General features: G+C 51.7%; 1 protein-coding gene across 1 annotated transcript in view; it reads right to left on the bottom strand.

The window, feature by feature from the left end:
- FAM20C (family with sequence similarity 20, member C) overlaps positions 1 to 19,403 on the bottom strand; it is a 46,852-nt gene that overhangs the window by 17,750 nt on the left and 9,699 nt on the right. The window contains exon 3 of the mRNA XM_004688335.2: positions 17,233 to 17,311. Within this exon, the coding sequence (XP_004688392.1) occupies positions 17,233 to 17,311 (79 nt within the window). The remainder of the gene's footprint in view (positions 1 to 17,232; positions 17,312 to 19,403) is intronic.

The following is a 19,403-nucleotide window of genomic DNA, read 5'->3' as shown; positions in this document are numbered from 1 at the left end:
GAAAAGTACTGAACCCGGGCACCTGGCAGCCTCTTCTTCCTCTCATACGACCTGGAGGAAGGCAGGCCCAGGGGTGGGAGGACAGGTGCTTGTGCCCCAGGCGCTGGACTTCTTTAATGTGAAAGGAGATGTTATCGGACACTCTGGAGCTGGCTGAGCACCCTGGCAAGGCCGGTCACAGCCAGCTGGGTGAGGTTTCCTGGAACAGCACCCGAGGCAGCGCAAGCCTGGAGGGACGCACCAAGAGTCTGAGTGGACGGGGGTGGGAGAGCCTCGGGCCTGACCGACCCCTCCTGGGGACTGCTGCTGTCACACGGGAGCACTTTGTGGATGGAGCCCTTGTCGTTGCCTTTAAAGTCGGAACAATCCCCACCTGGCCACAGGTTTCTGCAGTGAAAAGAAAATACCCAGAGGCTGACTTTCCGCATAAAGCATCAGCTGAGAAATTGTGTAAAACCGTAGTTGAGGTGACCATTATGATGGAAGGTGGCCTTGGCTGTGAGACTGGAAGGGTCCACGGGAGAAAGGCAGAACTGGGTGAAATGCAGAAGGGCTGACCTCCTTGGGATGAGCTCTGCTCTCGCAGAAAGGCGGAGCCTTTCTGGACTAGATGATATACAGAGACTGGAAAGCAGACACTGGAGGTTGGGCTTGGGGGTACACTGAGCACCTCTCATACCCTCAAATCCCAAGTTCCCTAAATTCCTGAGAAGGGCCGTTCTTGGGACCCCCACGCCTCCACATCCCTCTCTCTCTCTCCTCCAGTGCTGACTAGGCCTAAAGCTGCTTCACTTAGAAGGATTTCCTTTAGCTCCAAAAGGAACACAATAAGAACTGACTGGCTATTTATACTAGCGTGAGAAAGACTACTATGTTGATCTCCCCCAGGCAATCTGTGGCTTGACTCTCCAGAACCGATGGATTTGCTATCTCAAATGGCAAAGGCACTTTGCAGATGTGATTAAGTGAAGGGTCTCAGAATGGGATTATTCTGGGTTATCTGGGCCCAATGTCCAAAGATATTTGAGAGTAGAGGAAGGGCCTGGGAGCCAAGGAATGTGGCAGTTTCTAGAAGCTGGAGAAGGTGAGGATATAGATTTTCCCCAGAACCTCCAAAAGAAACATAGCCTGCAGATCCATTTGGGATTTCTTACCTCCAGAAGTGTAAGAGAAAAAAACTGTGTTGCTTCAAGCCACTAAATTTGTGGAATTCCACATAGCAACAGAAGGAAAGGAACACACAATCCTTGGCAACCCCAAAGCAGCACAAGGACACAGTAATTTAGCTTCCCAGTCTGGAAGCTGTGACAGTCTATTTCCTTTAGTCTGGTCATTGCCATCACTCCCAAAATGTATCACATTTTTAAGAAATGACAAGAATGTTTTGAGAGAAGTGGGGGGGTAGCCAGGTTTACACAGAAGCCAGAGAGACGCAGACTCCAGTGAGCACCCTGTGCCTGTTTCTGGCTGGACCAAGGGTCTCATTTTACTGATAAGGAGGAAGTCTCAGGTGACAGAGTGGGAGCCTAACTGCAAAGTCATGGGCTAGAAATGCAGGTCTCAGACTAGAGCAGGGTGCCCCTGACTGCAATCCGAGCAGTGCCGGGAAGATGTTTGGCTTGGTGTCTCTGAACCCCAGGACCCCTCTAGCAACGGTGATTTGTGGGAAGGAAGCAGGCACCAGCATGCCTGCCCCACCACTCTGCTCTCCCCCACCGTCCCCAGTGGTCACCTTCACTGTGATTCCCTCCCCGCCCTCCCCAGCACGTCACTGTCACTGTGACTTTCTCCAGCCCCTCGCACAGTCACAGCCACTCCCTCCCCCCTTGTCAGTTCTCACAGCCACTACCAACAGCTTCATGTTCCTTAATTTGTGGGAAAACAGAAAACTTTTGCTTTGGTTAAAAATAGAGAAAATTGGCAACTTATTACCAAAACCTGTGAAGAAATAAAGGCCAACGTTTATCTGGCTCTAACTGTGAGCTGAGTGCCCTGTGAAAACAGTGGCTGGTATATCGTAGGTGCTGGGTAAACATGCGTGGGACAAAGGCAGAGCAGCGCTACGCATTTGCTGAGAGCTGTGGGGTGCAGCAAGCTGTCTGTCAAGGAATGTGGGTCCCACCGAGACCCAACAAAGAGCGTGCATCAGACGCATGCGGCTGTGGCCTTGTACTGTCAGGGACAGGACCACACTCTAGGGTCCTGTCATTCCCAGCAACACTACTGGCAGAGGCCACGGATTTTCTAGGGTCCGCTAGTTAGACATATATAGACATAGATATAAAGAGATAGAGATAGAAATGTGTGCAGATACAAAATAAACATACCGATAGAAGCTATGTTGTACATATATAATATGTGTGTATATATTATAGGATAGCAACACTGTCCAATGCTTACTTTGTCTCATTGACATATAACAACTTGGGAGCTTAAGACAATTGTTTTCCCATTTTACAGATGAGGAAACTGAGGCACAGAAGATGAAATAATCCTTCCAAAGCTGATAAGAGACATGGCCAAAGTTTTCGCCAATACTGGATACTTCAGACCTGTGCTGAGTCTGCTGGACAAGAGCCCCTGGACACAGGTAGGGCCAAAGGTCAAAAGAGAATGTCCACAAGCCTCTGCTGGGTCCTGGGTGGAGAAAGCCAGCACAGTTGGCAGGGCTGGAGCAGGAGGCCCACCAGGGACAAGCTTGCGCTCCAGGCTTGAGGTCCACAAGCACCCTGCTTATGTAGGCCTTTTGTTATTAATTTATTCAAGATGCTATTGATGGCAGAAAGCCCAGTATTCAAAATGTGATTGATAGCGGCAAAACAATGTTATTGATGATACTGAACCCCATTATTCTATGGTGCTTTTGATAATAGCAAACACTGACATTCTGTTTTGATAACAGCAGGCTCCATTTTCAATGTTATCAACAACAATGGCCCCATGTTATTGATAACAGCAAATACCACTGTTGAAATACTATTACAAGCACAAATTTACACAGAACTTTCTCCACACCTGGTTCTGTCCTCAGCTTCACAGTCACTGACTCCCCCCATCAGCACAATTCTAGAAGGTGGCCTTTGCTAGACCACTTCACCGACAGGCCTGCGGCTCAAGGAAGAGCCCACTCAAGGTCACTGGTGAGGGATCAGTAGAGGCAGCTGACCCATAGTCCCCTTGTCACCCACAAACGGGAGCTTAAAACAACAGGGATATTTTCCCTCCCAGTCTGGAGACCAAACGTCAAAAGAAAGGCACGGACAGCTTGCATTCCCTCTCAAGGGCCTAGGGAGGGTCCTTTTGCCTCTTCAGCTCCTGGTGACCCTGGTATTCCCAGGCCCATGGCCATATCCCACCTCCATCTTAGGCGGCTTCCTTTGGTTTCTCTGTGCCAAGCGTCCCCCTGCTAAGGGGATGTGATTGCATTTGAGGCCTGCCTGGCCACTCCAGAATGATGCCCTCCTCTCGAGATCTTCAACTTGACCACAACTCCAAGGACCCCTTTTCCTAACAGGGTTCCTTTCACAGTTCCAGGGGTTGGGTTATATGCCCTGAGGGCTTCTTCTAACCTGCCACAGAAGGGATGCCTCCAGGCAAAGCCCCAGATAAGGTAGACGCTTCCTTTTTCCTCCTGAACACACAAGGGATCCCTGACTCACCAAATGAAAGAGAGGAGGCAAAAATTAGCCTTTCTATCTTGGATAATCTTCCTGTCACTCACACAGCAGAAAACAGCCACCTTGTCATTAAAGAGATATATTAAGCTGTTTAATATCAGGTTTTCAGCGGGTAGATGTTCTAGAAGGAGAGCGGAGAACCTCCCCCCAAAGTCACTGCAGTGTGATCGTTCAGTCCTGGGGCGCACCATCAAGATCCCCTGCTAATTTTGGCCTCCCTCGTCCTGGCCCCACCGGGGGCAGGCAACTGTTTGTTTAGTAAAACAAGCTGATCTTATTAAAATCTCTGGAGCCCATTTGTCCATCCACTCTCTCTTAATGGGCTACAGTCTACATCTGACCCTTGTGTCCAGCTGGAACTCAAGCTCTGGAGACGTGGTGCTGCACATAGGATTGGGGGTGGAGGCAGCCCCTGTCCTTGCTCGCCAACTTGCTGCCTGTGCAAGTCAGAGGGACTGAAGTGGGGGCAGAGAAAACCAGCAGAAGAGAGAGGCAGCTTTCTGAATTGTGTGTAGGCCTGCCTAATGGCTGTAGCACAAATTCATCACCATGCAGGGACTTTATCAAGAGCACTTAGCAGAACACTCACTAACAGCCCCCTCTAGCCCTGGAGAGCACGCCTACTTCCCATGAGCACAGAGGCGCCAGGGTCACCCCAGGACCTTCCAATTTATGCCTGAAAGTCCCTCTGGTACAGTGGGGCTCCCTGGTGACTGCCTGTGGGTCCTGGCAGGGACAACACCCTGGGGTACGGTGGGAATTGGGGTGCAGGCTTGCAGTATCTTCATGCTGCTCATTTCTCCTGGCTTTGATGCCACCTGTAAGTACACAGAGCTGCCCCTAGGGACCCTGGCATTGTGCAGCTGCAGAGGACTGCAGGGACTCTGGTTCTAGGGACTGAGCACCTCGCCTCTGAGGTCTCTCTTTCCAGAACTAATAGGGGAGGGAAGGAGACCACCTCAGCAAGACTAAGCTGAGGACAGGGGTCTCCTACCAACCTATTTTTTTAACCTTGGCAAGTTTTCTCTGATGACCTCATCATGACCAGGCTGGGCTTTGCTCCTGACATTTTGTAGCTCAGGCACAGACCAGCACAGTGCCCGGCCCCCCGCTCCCCCCCCACCCCCGGGCCCCCAAAGAGCCGCGGCCAGAGTATCAGAACCAGTCAGTGAGGTCCTGCCATTCAAGTGACCAAGCACATCTCCCCAGAACGTCCAGGAAACCTTGTCAGAGCTCTTCAAAACAGACGAGGAAAGCCATTCTTCAGTCAGGTGGAAGAATCAACTCAAGACCCTCTTGAAACTCCACGGGCAATTTAATGAAAACCAATTTGAAAATTATTCAAAGGAGATTTGTAACTATAAAGAAAGTCGGAAGCCCATTTAAAAATAATTGTAATGGTTCAGACTTGATTTCAAGAGCAAAGGGGGAAATGGATCTGCTCAGGAGTTTCTTATCTACGTGTTTTAAACACCCACCTGTGAGTGCATCCTTGTCTTTGACCAGAAAATGAAACAAAGTGGGAGCAAATGTGTTTCCCGCAATAGCGCTGAAATGTAGGTATGTACAGCTTCTTTCCATGCGTGAGCTGTGGCGCATCATTTCACTCAAAGGAATAAAAACAAAGGAAGCTACTATACCCAATCTCCTAGCTCATGGACTAAATATGTAGCACCCAGGGTACTTGGATAATGTTGCCTTTCCTCAAGCAGGAGCAGTAAACAGAATCCAGAGGTTAGGGGCATCTTCTCTGTGCTGTTGAAAGAGATTTCAGTCTGCCCAATTTCCTTTTGGGGTGTAAAAGATAATCAGAGGCAATTAAATGCTCTTGAAAAAGCCCTGATCATTTCTTCCCCAGTACAAGGAAAACAAAGACCACATTTCCTACCTTCCTTTTAATCTCCCCTCCCTTCATGACAATTTGGACGATGGCAGGCACGCCAGAGACCATCATAACCAGAGAAAATACAAAAATACTAGATCTTGTTGGTCAAAAGAATGTTCTTGGAAAAAATGACTTGCTTGCTTTGATTGCAGACAAAGGATAATCTTTTCCAGAGCCCCCAAGGAAACACTGGCACAGCCCGGGCAGGCGCCTGCCAAGGTTAGGTGGTGGGAAGCCTGGGTCTGTTCAGACCTCGGCTTCCCCATCTGTGAACTGGGGCAAAGCCAGGTGCAGCAAAACACTCTCTGAAGGCTTTAGCATGTTGCTGTACCATTTACTCATTTTCCTGCCTGTTACAGAATTAGTAATTTCCTGCTCCTTTTTTTACCTAACTGCCAAACAGGAGCAGAAGACAAATTACTTTGTATTTGTGGTCAGCCCAAGTTAACACCACTTTGCTGGTGGCAAATCAATGGGGAGATTGAGCTGCTCAGAGTAGGGCCAGCTCAACCATGTACCTGTCCACACGGATCCCAGGCTGCCAGGGGCAGAGCAGGCAACTGTGTGCTCTTGGATCCCGGGGAAAAGGCTTGTCTGGGCACAGCCGGACAGGCTGAGCTGGGGTCCTAGCTGTAGCACCTTGGAACCACCTCTGGGCCTGCATGGTCCTGCTGCTAAGATGACTGGGGATGGGGAAGAAGGAGGTGGGGCGGGGGAGGTTGGAGCCTCAGGAGACTCTCAAAAACCGGTTACAGGTTGCTGCATATTGGTTTTTCAATAAAGTCCATTTTTTTCTAACTATAAAAAGAATCCATGAAGTTGGAGACAACCTAATGTCCTTCAGCCATGGGCCTAGAAGGAAAATGTCACTATGCAACATGGCTGTGCCTCAACCAGGCTGAGTGTCCAACAGAGAGACACCTGGAACCCCCAACTCCATATGTGCAGCAGTGAGGAGCCCCTCACTTGTGCTGAGACACCTTAGATGCACCTCATATCTAAGCTCATTGGTGTCAAACCTCAGAGCACACCTCAAGGGAACCGTCTCCCTGCAGAGCTCTAAACCAATGCCCAGCTTCAGGCCAGAATGAGACAGGGAAAACCTAGCTCCCCACACATGTACACACGCACACATGTGTGCACACATCCATGCGACACATGTATACACTATATGCATACACATGTACAAGCATGTGCAACACACACACTTTGATACAAGCAGCTCTGCATAACGCTACCCTTGGTTCCTGTCATAGGAGACAAGGATGGGGAGGGTGGGAAGGAAAGGTGTTATTCTGGACCTTTGGCTTCCCTGCCACCCCACCTGCCTCAGACTTCAGATGGATGGCTGCCAGAGTGGTGTGCTTTGACCTTCACAGGTCTTGTTTCTGCCTTGCTGCTCAGGTCACAGCTCCAATGCCACCTTCAATCACATGACCTGGGCAGTTCCCACACACAAGAGTGTGTTTGCCTATTAGCCAACTGCCTGTCTGTGGGATGAGATCACGAACAGCAGAGAGGCAGCTTGCAAAGCCATCTCTGCCATGGTCCTCAGCTTGAATCTTCTCCAAGGCACTGACCCTCTGAAATACTCGTTTTTGTCTGTTTACATGTCTATTGCCTTCCCACCAGAATTAAGGCTCCGTGCCAGTCAGTACCGTATGCATCTTGTTTACCACTGACTACCTAAAGCTTCAAACAGCTGCTGGCCTGCAGCAGGAACTCAGCTGGAGCCAGGGGCTCTGCCAGGCTGGTGAGAGTGTAGGAGAACAGACCCAATCACAAGTTTACAAGAGGAGCACTTTCCCACAGTGCCAGGGAGACCCCTCTACGCCAGAGGCCCAGCACCTCTGAGCCCACACTCTGCAGCAGCCTGGTGGGACAGTGGCCTTCTCGCTGAATGGGTGGGGATCTGACTAAGGATCCCAGCTGGGCATCCCATGGGGAGGCTGCTGAACCTCCTGGAAGCCAGGAAGCTCTGGCACAGCCAAGAGGGTGGGGAGCTGGCTTGGAAGCCAGTCCACGCTGGGCATGAACACAAAAAGGTTCTTGTCCACCTCTGGTCAGCCCAGGCCTCTCCTGGCTCCATATCCGGTGACTGGCTATTGGGAAATCTGTTTGCCTTTGAGGCCTGAGTGAGGGCCCCCATGGAGAGAAAATGTGTGGTATCGTCAACAGAACAGCAAATCCTTGGAAACTCCTAACTGCTTGCTCAGTGGTTCCCCAAGCCTGAGTGTTGGGCATATGCCTAGAAGTCTTTCCACACCCAGGAAAACTCCTACTCATCCTGCAACACCCAGCTGAAGAGTTTTTCATTCAGTGGTCTGGACTCCTTCCCTTCAGTCCTCCTGCCTCGCACAGCCCCGGCCACATGGCCCTGTGGCTGTGCGCCCTCACCCCAGGCCGTGGGGCCCAGCACAGAGAACGCAGGGCCAGATACGCTGCCGAGTTCCAGCAGTGACTCTGAAATGTTCTGGAACACTTAGTACTTCAACTTCATCTGCTCTCCCACCACCTGATGCTCACCCCCAGGCCTCTCCTCCAAATGCCAAGGGGGTCTCGCTGCCCACAAAGCTCTCCCGTCCACATCAGGGCCTTAAGACAAGATTCACAAAATGGAGTCAGCCATGTTCACCCTAATGGAGTCAACTACCTCCTGCTAACTCCTCCATGATCAAGTGCTTTCGGCAGACCACTTAGTATGTGCACCTGTACCCCTAGTTGCTGTGATGGGAGTACACTTGCCCCCAGATGCTATGGAGTGGGGCAGTCAGAGAATGCAGGGTGGGGTGAGTCTGGCGGAGGGCAGTTGGGATGCTAAGGTGTGAGACTTGCAGAAGGGCCCCAGCTTCACTGTCTGAATAAATCCTACAGGCGTTCCAGGAGAAAATCACTAGTGTGCGTGGGCCGGGCTGGCCTGCTAGTGTGCCAGCCCGTCCTCTGTGCCCCTGGTCGTAGCCCCATCTCACAGATGCACACGTGAGCACCTCGCCAGGACGTGCCCACAGGTGGTGGAGGAGGTGGCCCAGCCGTTCCAGGTTCACTCCCCCTGTCCACCCTCACTTGATGGAACATTGGGAGGAAACTGAAAATAGGGTATTGTTTCAGGGCTTCCAACACAGGGGTCCCTAAGCCCTGAAGCCATGACTATAGCCAACAAACTTCCGTAAAAGTTAAACTTTGCTAGGAGAAGAAATAGCAAATGTCACCACCACTAGAGATGATAATTATGTTGCGACATAAATGTATCAAATCAGTATATTACACCCCTCAAACTTGCACAATGTTAATGTCAGCTATTTCTCAGTGAATATAAGCCTCTCTGCCAGGCGCCTTCAAAGACTTTCCTTGCGAAAGTGCTAAGTGGAAACAGGACAATGGTTTCACGACTTCCTAACAAGACTCCAGTCCCAGGGGTGCTCACACAGGGACCTGAAGACCCCAACAGAGGGAGGAAGGGAGGTGCCAGCACCTCCCAGTCACCTCCCTGTCTCCAGCAGCAGTTCCAAGAACAACAAGCCAGCTGAGCCAAGGCCATATTGCAGGAACTCCTGCCCCAGGTGGCCCCAGAGCTTGCATCGCAAGGTCACCTCCTCGCATGAGCACCCCGCTGCTCAGAACAGTCATGTTTCTGGTGCACCATGTAAAGGCGGTCCCCGGGACCGCAGGGCCTGCTCACGCCACAGGGAACGGTCCGTGGGCACCATACCACTAACCCTGCGGAAACGCAAGTGGGGGCAGGCCCACCCCAGCCTGTCTAAGAGCCTGGCCCCATTTTACTCCGCACTGGACTCCTTTCAGGGCCTGCAGGCAACAGGGGTCATCAGTCCCCAGAACACAGCCCGTGTGTCCCAAGACCCCTAAGTCCCCAGCCATGCCGCTTACCTCTGTAGGGCCCTCAGCTCAATGCAGGAGGTGCCTGGCCTGCGTCATGGAACTCAGGTGAGGTGGCTATTCAGACCGAGGTCACGAGCCCTGCTCTGCCTGAACTTCCTCTCACATAGGGCCCTGCTGCCTGGAGACCACTTCCTCAGAACTGGAGGCCGGCTCTGGCTTCTGCACTTACAAATACTGTCATAGCCTACCAATTTATCTGCAGTTGCCTCTGTTTATGTATCTTGGCTGCGAGGAATTCCTAGGCCTCAAAACAGCTGTTCATGGACAGTTTTTCTGGGAGATATAGACACAAGCATGCATTTCTGTTCTTTGCAAAGGGAAAGTAAAGCAGTGGCTAGTGGTGAGGTGTGCCAGCCACACAGGACAGGGGGGTTGGGAACCTTCCCTAAGCACTGTAAGCCGCTCTCTACGGCCAGCAGGAGACCCCGGAGTGACAGGCCTCTTTGCCAGCATGGTGCTTCTCAAAATCCGCTGGCTGGGAAGGCTGAGTCCCTGCTAGCTCAGACCCCAAGCCCTAGGACGCCAATCCCCACCCCCCAGGCTGAGCTTGTCTCAGTCTGATGTCACTCCAAGGGCTTGGGACCCAAAGGCCAAGACCCTGGACTCTAGCCCTGGCCTGCTGCCTGCCCCCTGTTTATGTTTAAACTTCTGTGTCTCAATTTCCTTCTCCTTGAAGGAGAGTTGATAATAAAAATTAAACCAACCTCCGGTGGTTGAAAGGTCAAATAGCTTTACGTACCAGCTACCTGGCTGCCCCATCCCATCCCAGACATACATAAACCCTAATAAACATGTGACAGCGACGAAAGCTTTATCCTGGAGCAAGAAACAGCCCAATTCAGTGGCCTCGAGATGTGTTCTCTCTGCCATGTTGAGATATTAAAGGAGGAAGAGAGATGCGAGCATGTCCACCTGCAGGCTCCTCCACCACGTGTTTCTGCAATGTGTTGGGACCCCCAGACACAGGGGGCCTGTGGTGGCCCCTCCTGACCACAGCAGGGGGCCTGATGTTATGGAATGAGGACCCAAGGGCGACCTCAGGGTCAGGCTGGCTTGACCGGACGGAGCTGGGCATTTGCTGCCTGGGAACTCTCCAGGCTTGGATGGGCCGCCTCACACGGAGCGCTAGAGAGCCCCCGTGGCCATCACAGACACCAGGCTCCTGCCAGGCCCACACCAACCCGGGACTCTGATCCCGAGTGCTGGACTATGTAGACTGTGCAGCCTTTGGACAGCTTTGGCTGAGCCTGCTGAAGCTGACTACACCCACCCTGTGACCCACACTCTGTGGGCATGCTCACCCTCCCCCCACAACGAACCGCCCAAAGTGCAAGAATGGTAACAGCAGCTTTGTTAATAATATTCCAAACTGGAAACAACCTCCACACTCACCGACAGAAGAAGGGGCATAAATTAGGTGGTATCTGCACAGAGGAGGAAGGTTCACAAGAATGGGTGCAGGACGTGGGTGGGTTCCACACTGGTTCTGTGCGGTCAGAACCAGAGTGGCACAGAGGGAGCCCAGGGCTCCAATCTCGAATGAGCAATTGGGGATCCACAGAGGTGCTCAGAAGGGAGGGGACAGACACACTGTGGAAGGACATGAGCCGTAGCAATTGCCGTGGTTGGGTCTGAGGACTGGCTACTGCTGGTGGGGGCCAAGGAAGGGGGTCTCAGGTGGCGTCAGCTGAGGCCTGAGGGTGAGTGGCAGGCCCCACTGCTCTAGGCCTGAGGGTGAGTGGCAGGCCCCACTGCTCTAGGCCTGAGGGTGAGTGGAAGGCCCCACTGCTCTAGGCCTGAGGGTGAGTGGCAGGCCCCACTGCTCTAGATGGGCCTGTACGGTCTACAAGATGCTGCAACACGGTGGGCCACATCATGGCTACTACAGTTGAAGGAAAATGAAAGAAATATGCAAAGGAATATGCTTCCTGAGCTCAGTCAGCCTTGGGAAGTGGAGTTACCCTGGAGAGGCAGGAGCCAGGGGGCAAAAAGGACCAAGGCTCTTGGACTTGTTCTTGATACTAATGCTGTTACCTGTATTGTTTGGCTTGTAGATAATCTGCCTGTGATTTCTGTACCTTCCCTGGGAGTGATAAATTTATTTTTTTAAAGATTATTTACTTAAGCATATAGAACTGGGGTTCAGGCCAGAGGTGCAGGGGGATGCTAGGATTCACCAGAGACAGATTGGGGAGCAGAACAAGGCAGACTGACTAAGTACACTGCTGAGGGGAGCAGCTGGCGCAGGAGAGGTCTGCCGCGCCATGTGGGTCACCTCCGGGGCCAGGGATCGAGCCATGCTGAAGTGGCTGTGGCTTGCTTGCAGTGCTATGTTTTAACCCACTGTGCCATCAGGGAGGGCCATGGGAATGATAAATTTAATAAAATATAAATTTTTAAAAGGTAAATTTTCTAAAGTGGGAAATTATTACATATTGGTAAAAGTCACATATTTTGGATTTTACCAACATTTGTAATATTTGCTCTTGATTAATCTGATCTCTCCTCATACAACATACAGAAAAAAGAGCTCCATGGGGGTTCATAGTAAATTGATTAGCAGTAAAGATGAAGTCTCTTTATTCCTTTGGTCAGCCCAGGAAATGGAAGAGGTTTCAGATATTTGTGGAATCTATGCCTTACTTGGATGTTGTAACGGACTGAATTGTTCCTCCCTCCAAAACATACATTGATGTTTTAACCTCCACACAGCAAGATGTGGCCTTATTTGGAAACAGGGTCTTTGCAGACATAGTTAAGAAGGGTCCTAGTGGATTCAGGTGGGTCTTAAATCTAGTACCTGGTGTCCTTGGAGAAAGAGTCTTCAGAGACAGATGCAACAAGCCCATGCAACATGGAGGCAGAGACGGGGCCATGTGTCCAGCAGCCAAAAACAGGGAGGACTGCCAGCCCCCAGAACCGGGAGGGGCAGGACCCTCCCAAGGCCTCACAGGAGCGGAGACTGGCCACACTTGGATTTCTGCCTTCAGCCTCCAGAACTGGGAGAGAAGGGCTTTCTGTTGCATTCAGCCACCCAGCTTGGGTGCTTTCAGCCCAAACACTCACACAGGTCTGTAAATGTTGTAGTTTGGGGGCTTTATAAATGTTTTCTAAATTTTACCCATGGTTTTTATAAATTAAGAAATTAAGAGACTAGCCTATACTTGAAAGGCCTCAAGGGTAGTAGTGGTAGCCTGTGGACACACGCCTGCACGGAGGCCCAAGTGGGCACAACAGCACCCAGCTGCATAGAGCACCTGGGTTCCAGCCCCACCTCCTGTGACCTTGGGTGTCCTCAGTGTCCTTGGGCATGTCTGCCGTGGCTGTGCTCGTTTCAATCTCCCTGTCTGCAATGAGGTCCATGGGTAACCCCTCTGGCGACGGTGGAGGTGCCATGCAGGCTTCCGTGGTCCTACTCGCGCACCCTATAGGACCTCCATCCTGTTAGCGTCCGGGTCTTTCCACCACCCCCTGGCTCTCACAAAGCCTCGGGCTGACAGGAGTCATTAAGCCAGACTCAAAATGACCCATTTCAGATTTCCCTAAACCTGACCCATGGGGGCTTTCTCTTTCTTCTTTTTTGCAAGCAGGGCTAGATGTGCAGACTACCAGCAACTGTGGCTGCCAGTGTTGGTGCATTCTTGTTGTCAAGGCTACCAGACAGGCACAGAGGCATCTCAGAGCTGGGTATTCCCTCCACCCCTTGAATCAAATGCTGCAAGGGCAGTGCTTGGTGACAACAGACCTTCAAAATGCTCACCAGGCCCTAGTGGGGAGCCAAGCAGAAGCCCTTCTGCAGCCCCTTTCTAGCCAGCTACAGATGCTACGTTCCAAGTAGCCACCTCTCAGGGGCACCACTCAGTTTTCTTCCCTCTGATGCTTGCAGGTGGAACTGAAAGCCCCCATGTGCCCAGAAATAGTAAAAGAGCAAGAATTATCTTGGGGAGGTGTCCAGGGGTGGGGAGGCACACTTTAGGTCACTCCCGCCACTCCCACTGAACCTACCACCCAACTCACCCTGGGATCCACTACCTTTCCCCACTGAAACACAAAGGTTCTGGGGGCAAAGCCCTTAGCCTCTTGGAATCCAGTCTTGCATGGTGTAAGACCCGGAGAGGGGAAGTGAGATTTGCAAGGTCATACAAGCAAGGAAGTGGCAGAGCTGACATAGTGTTCTTGTGCTCTGGGGTACTCTTCCGCCCTCAGCTGCCATATACACCCCTCTCTGGACGCGTCTCCAGTCACCAGCCACCACCATCTGAAACCGTTGCTTCCTCAGCCCCACCGCACCCAGTCACACAATGCCCACGAGTCTGCTTCTCCTAGGTGTCTCTTAAATCCACTCTCCTCCTAAACTCAAGCTTTCTCTGGCACAGGAGCTAATGAGGCCATCCCACCCCCACCGCAATGCCCCTGCAACCTTTTCCAGCAGGGCTGACCAGTGCTCTTGTGGGGGGAGGGAGGAACACATCCATGTCAGCCATGTCCAGATACCCTCTGTCCCCACCCAGTTGCCTGGCCTCACCCTCCTCTCACTGCCTATGCTCAATCCCAGGACTGATCAGCAGGACCTTCTGTGGTAAGGAATGTGCGCCGTCCTCAAGGCCCAAGGAGGAACCACCAGCCAGATTAGCCACGGACACTCAAGATGTGGCCCTGAGACCACTAAATTTCATATTCCTTTCATTTTCCTTCAATTGTAGTAGCCATGATGTGGCCCACCGTGTTGCAGCATCTTGTAGAACATACAGGCCCATCTAGAGCAGTGGGGCCTGTCACTCACCCTCAGGCCTAGAGCAGTGGGGCCTGCCACTCACCCTCAGGCCTAGAGCAGTGGGGCCTGCCACTCACCCTCAGGCCTAGAGCAGTGGGGCCTGCCACTCACCCTCAGGCCTCAGCTGACGCCACCTGAGACCCCCTTCCTTGGCCCCCACCAGCAGTAGCCAGTCCTCAGACCCAACCAGGGCAGTTGCTACGGCTCATGTCCTTCCACGGTGTGTCTGTCCCCTCCCTTCTGAGCACCTCTGTGGATCCCCAATTGAGAACAGCCCCCAGTCCTGGGCCACCCTGAGCAGTAGGGGAGCATTAAGATGACAGCCATTTAAGTTGTGACAGGAGCAGGAACTTCCCAAGCCTGACAAGTAGAGCAGACGGCCGGGCTGAGTGTTGGTGGGGTGGCTGACTATAACCATTAAATGCTCAACGTCACCCTTGTACCCGTCAGTGACACTTGCCAGGACCCCCAGGCTCCACCCCATCTGCTGTCTCTTTTCTGGATCCTTTCTCTTATATCCTTCAAGAGTTCAGAGGTAGAAGACTACCACCCAATTAATTCACAGTATTCTCCCGACAACTATAATGAACCTAGAGAGGATTTTCTTAAAGAGAGTTATTAATCACAGATTTTAATTTTGTAATGCTATGGTCATAAACCACAGCTGTTTTCATATTTTGACCACAGGCTTTGGAGGACGGGAAAGGCATTACAGGCACCTCAATCTCAGCCCAGCTCCCCAGGTCACCAGGGGAGTGGAGTTGTTCTCACTGCACCACAATCAATGCCAGACTCAAGGCTTGACCAGTAGAGGAGGGCCCAGTCTCAGGAGAGGCCTGGACCTGACCCAGAAGAGGGCTGGCCATTTGTGAACCCCCATCTGCCTCACTGGGGACCTCTGAGCCCATGTTCACTGTAACCAGGCCCCAGCCTCCCGGCTCAGCCCACTGACCACAGGCCCCACCCAGGCTGCCTGCCCATGACCTTGGCCTCCACATGCGGAGAGTCACCATGCTGACCCACTGCTTGAAAATTCAGAGGGGAGGTGGGGCAAATGTGAGTTGAGTGAGCTTTCCAAGGAGGCTCTGGACCCTGACCATCACAGCGGCTGGGTCACCAGCAGGATGCCAGACCTCTGAACTCAGCCCTCGTGCCCACAGAGGAGACAGTGACCACCATGCTGGGGGTGGGGTTACTTGTGGTGGGGGGAGGGAGAAGGATGTGGGGGTGGGGCCGCCCGGAGTCCATGTCCCCTGGTTCTCTGCTACCAGGCACCTGCAGAGGGCTGTTTGCCTGCACTGCCTGAGAGAACAGAAACTTCCCTGAGAAACCCCATTCCTGCCCCCCCAGAACTCACACCCTCTAGAATATTCTGAGGAGTCTGCACCCAACCCAGGACTTGCACCCTCCTGCTGTGTAGGTGCCCCTTGCCTTACCTCTCCCAAATCGTGCATCACGACAGTTGGGAGCTGCATTGGTCAGGCTGGCCTTCCAGACTCCTCACAGTTACAAAGTTAGCAACGTCCACTTCCTGAGGCAGGCCAAGTCCACTACAGTTCCCTCTGCTGTGTGGGCACTTGTAAAGAGAGCCGAGCTTCCCCTCCAGGCACAGAAACAGGAAGGAGGTAACTGCTCGCAGACCCTACTATGGACACAGGCAGCTTCACCTCACCTCAGCTCAGTCTTCTACCCCACAAAGAGCCCCAGGTCTTTGCCTTCTCCCCGTTTCCTGCTCACCTCTGTTCACAGCTTTTCCTCAGGCCTGAGTAAATGGTATTATCAGTCACACCCACTCCAGGTCAGCAGATCCTGGGGAAGCCCTGAGCAGCACTCCCCTCCCTTGTGGCGTCCAGCCAGGACATCCACCCAGAGGAACAGAAAAGCCCTGAAACTGAGCCTACCCCGCCCCCAAAAGCAGACTTTCAACCTCAAGTTGCAAACAAGCAGCTGTAGTTTGCTTGACTGCAAAATATGTGAAATGTTTCTAAATGTGAAGATTAAGTCAGAAAGAAATCCTTATTTCTAGCTTACTTCTAGCTTACCTTGAAAATTAGAAATCAGGCCAGATGGCTAAGATCGGGCAGGCCAGCAGACATGGCTGACTCTCAGTGGTCCATGCCTGCAGCTTGCCACAGTCTTTACCCACCCCAGCAGCCTCATTGACTTGCGTGACCTTGAGGGTACCTGGAGTTCAATCCATGCTATAAACACAACAAACTCTCCCTTGCCAATGGACCAACAAAAGATGACAACCTTGTACCCCTTGAGGTATCTGAGTGCCCAGATTAAGAGGGTGGACACCATAAGCTTCAGGCCCTCAAAGTGAATTTCCTGGGGGTAGTTGGCTTGCAAATGTCCTTTACCATTCCCACAACTTTTCATGTGCCACTGAATGTTTTGATGTTTATTTAGGTAACGCCATTTCTGCTTTATCTAGAACAGGGTTGAAGCCAGCCTACCTGCCAGTGGGCAGCTTTATAAATAAAGTTTTATTGGCACACAGCCACACTGTTCACTTACATGTGTCAGTCTGCTTCCAAGGTAGGAGAGCAGAGCTGAGTGGCTGCTGAGGCAGTGACTTAACAGCACCTAAAATATCTGCCAGCTGTTCTTTCAGGAAAGTATGCTAACCCCTGAGGGGTGCTGAGGGGGTAAAAATATTGACTTTCTTTGGTGTCAGTATTCCAAATTCTTGTTTAAAACACTTTCACTGAAATACAAATAACTCCCTGAGTGTTTCCAATCTTCGATAGAAGTGAGGTAGAGAGAAGCAAGTCTGAGGAAGCCAGGAAAATGAGGTGATGATGGTTTAGAACCCCTATGTCGCCTGTTTTGTTATGATGTGGAGAAGCCAAGTGGTTAAACCATAGTTCACCCCAAATTACCTCTTGGAGGAAACACCACACTTTCCATCACAGAATGAGTGCTGCACACTGCCAGTTCCCACATAGGACCACTCCACACCTCGCACCCCAACCCAAGCAGCCTTCCCCACTTACTTCATGGGTTTGAACAGCGCTTGCCCATAATTCTGGAACGTCATGATGAGCTTGAGCTGCGTGCCCCCTGACTTCATGGCTGCGGGGGAGGGAAGGAGAAACAGGGTCACTTGCTGCTCTCAGACCCCTCTTTCTGCTAGTGCGTGAAGTCAGCTCTTCAGGTCAGTGCCTCTGGTCCCAGGCCCCTCCCAACCACTGGTGTGGCTAAAGGCCCCCATTCTCCCTGGGAACTAGGGGATTCTTGCAATATCCTGAAACACACTCTCTCCTGGTAGTCAAGTGTTGGGGCTGGAGGCAGAGTCTCTGGGACAGTCGGTCTCACAAAGGACTAACTTCTAGAAGAATGGCCAGATGTGTGAACCTGCCAGTAATGGCTGCCGCAGACACAGGCATCTGCACACACTTAGACACCTACACACACACACCACTGCTGTCCCATCTAAGTTTCTAGGTTTCTTGAGAAAGATAAAGCAGGGTAGCCCAAGGGAACGCTGAAGACCACTTGGTTGAAAGCACCTCTCTCATCAGAGGGGGCTTTCAAAAGCTCCACAAGGACACTGTGGGGGTGGACACCTCCAGAAGCATCTCTGGCTTCCCAGCTGACTCACCAGCTCAGAGAGTGAAAGAATTCCTGAAAAGATCTGCTCTTTTCCTATGTCTTTCCCTTACATTGATGGAGCAGGAGGGAAAATACTTTGGGGGTTCGCTTAGAGAGTGGGTGCTCCCCAGCTAGAAAGGGCTGCCCCGGTCTGTCATCTGCACGGTCAGCCCCAGCCCACCTAAGACACAGAAGTAAGGTGTGGCAAAGCCAGGGATGTCCTGAGTTCGCAGAAGCACAACCAGGCAGTGACCTTCTGAAGATAAAGGCATGAACAAGGGCCGCACAAGGTGTCCCCACCAGAGTCTGAGTTCAGGCTGTGGCCAAGAGAGGTCACCAGGCATAAGGGGCCTTCAGAAAGTTCTCTCTGGGGAGGTGACATTGGGGAGAGCGCCAAATGTGCTGGAGGAGCCAGAGAAAACAGACTGCGAAGCAGGGAGAAGCACCTTCTGCAGCACTGGAGAGGCCTGGCCTGGTCAACACAGCCCATTGGGTGGAAAGGGTAGATGGAGCCCTGGATTAGCATCTCAGAGGGTCCCTCAGGCAGGGAGAAATGGCTGGGACCCAGGTGGAGACAGCCCCCACCTCGGAGGGAGCTTGGCCAGGGGAATAAATAAAGCAATGGAAGAGGCTGGGGCAGCTGGTTTAGATGAGGATAGACCGGAGAATATAGAAAATAGAAACATCCAGAAGTATCTGGGGGAAAGATGTAGCCCTTTGATGGTACCAAAGAATTTTTAGCAACACAGCAAATTGCTTATGATTTTATTAATAAGAAGGCAGCTTGTACTGCATTTACACTCTCTGATCTGCCTTTTTTGACAGAACATGGGAAATTTAGTGCATACCTTCCCTCAGAGGGTACCTCCCAGAAGCTGATGATTTTAATTTCTTTATTCCCTCTTATCCGAGCTTTCTAAATTTCACAATCAACATTTATCACATTTTTAATAAGATGAAAACAGAAGTGATTATTAAAGAACTAGTGGCCCAACTAAGCCCTATTTGATGTCCCCATTCCATTTAATAATGGGGTCGCTAAATCTAATTATTCCTTCCTGGGCCAGTGGGGGACAGCACAATAGCTCGTAAGCCTTTTTTTTTTTAATAACCTAACATTATGCAAATCTGGTCAGTTTAATCGTTCTTGTTCTGGAAGCAAGTCCCACCGGCATTGCTGTTTCACTGACCCTGTGTCCGCTGAATGACCAGCTCCCTACGGAGCAAATAAATAATTAGAAGCTAATGGGCATCAGACCATCCCAGGGATAAGAACTCCAGAAACCAGGCTCTGGTTAACAATGCCCAGCACTGTCTCTCGTCTGGGCACGCGTGCCTTCCCACCAAGGCCCACCATTCTACCTCCTGCTGGGTGTGCTCTTGAAGGACATTTGGAATTCTGCACTAAAATCAGTCTAGCCTCCCTGTAAAAGGCCATGTGGAAAAGAGGCAGACCCAGGATTCTGCATTCTGCTACTAAGGAAATGGGCATTGGGAGGTGGCTGGGGCTGCGTGGCCACCCTGGCAGGCCGGGGCACAGAGAGTTTAGGGTTTCTTCTTGAAGGCAGACAAG

The sequence above is a fragment of the Condylura cristata genome, unplaced genomic scaffold, assembly GCF_000260355.1.
Source record: "Condylura cristata isolate star-nosed mole 26May11 unplaced genomic scaffold, ConCri1.0 scaffold00024, whole genome shotgun sequence".
Lineage (NCBI taxonomy): Eukaryota > Metazoa > Chordata > Mammalia > Eulipotyphla > Talpidae > Condylura > Condylura cristata.
The sequence above is the reverse complement of the archived record's forward strand: the minus strand, read 5'-3'. Positions and strand labels throughout refer to the sequence as shown.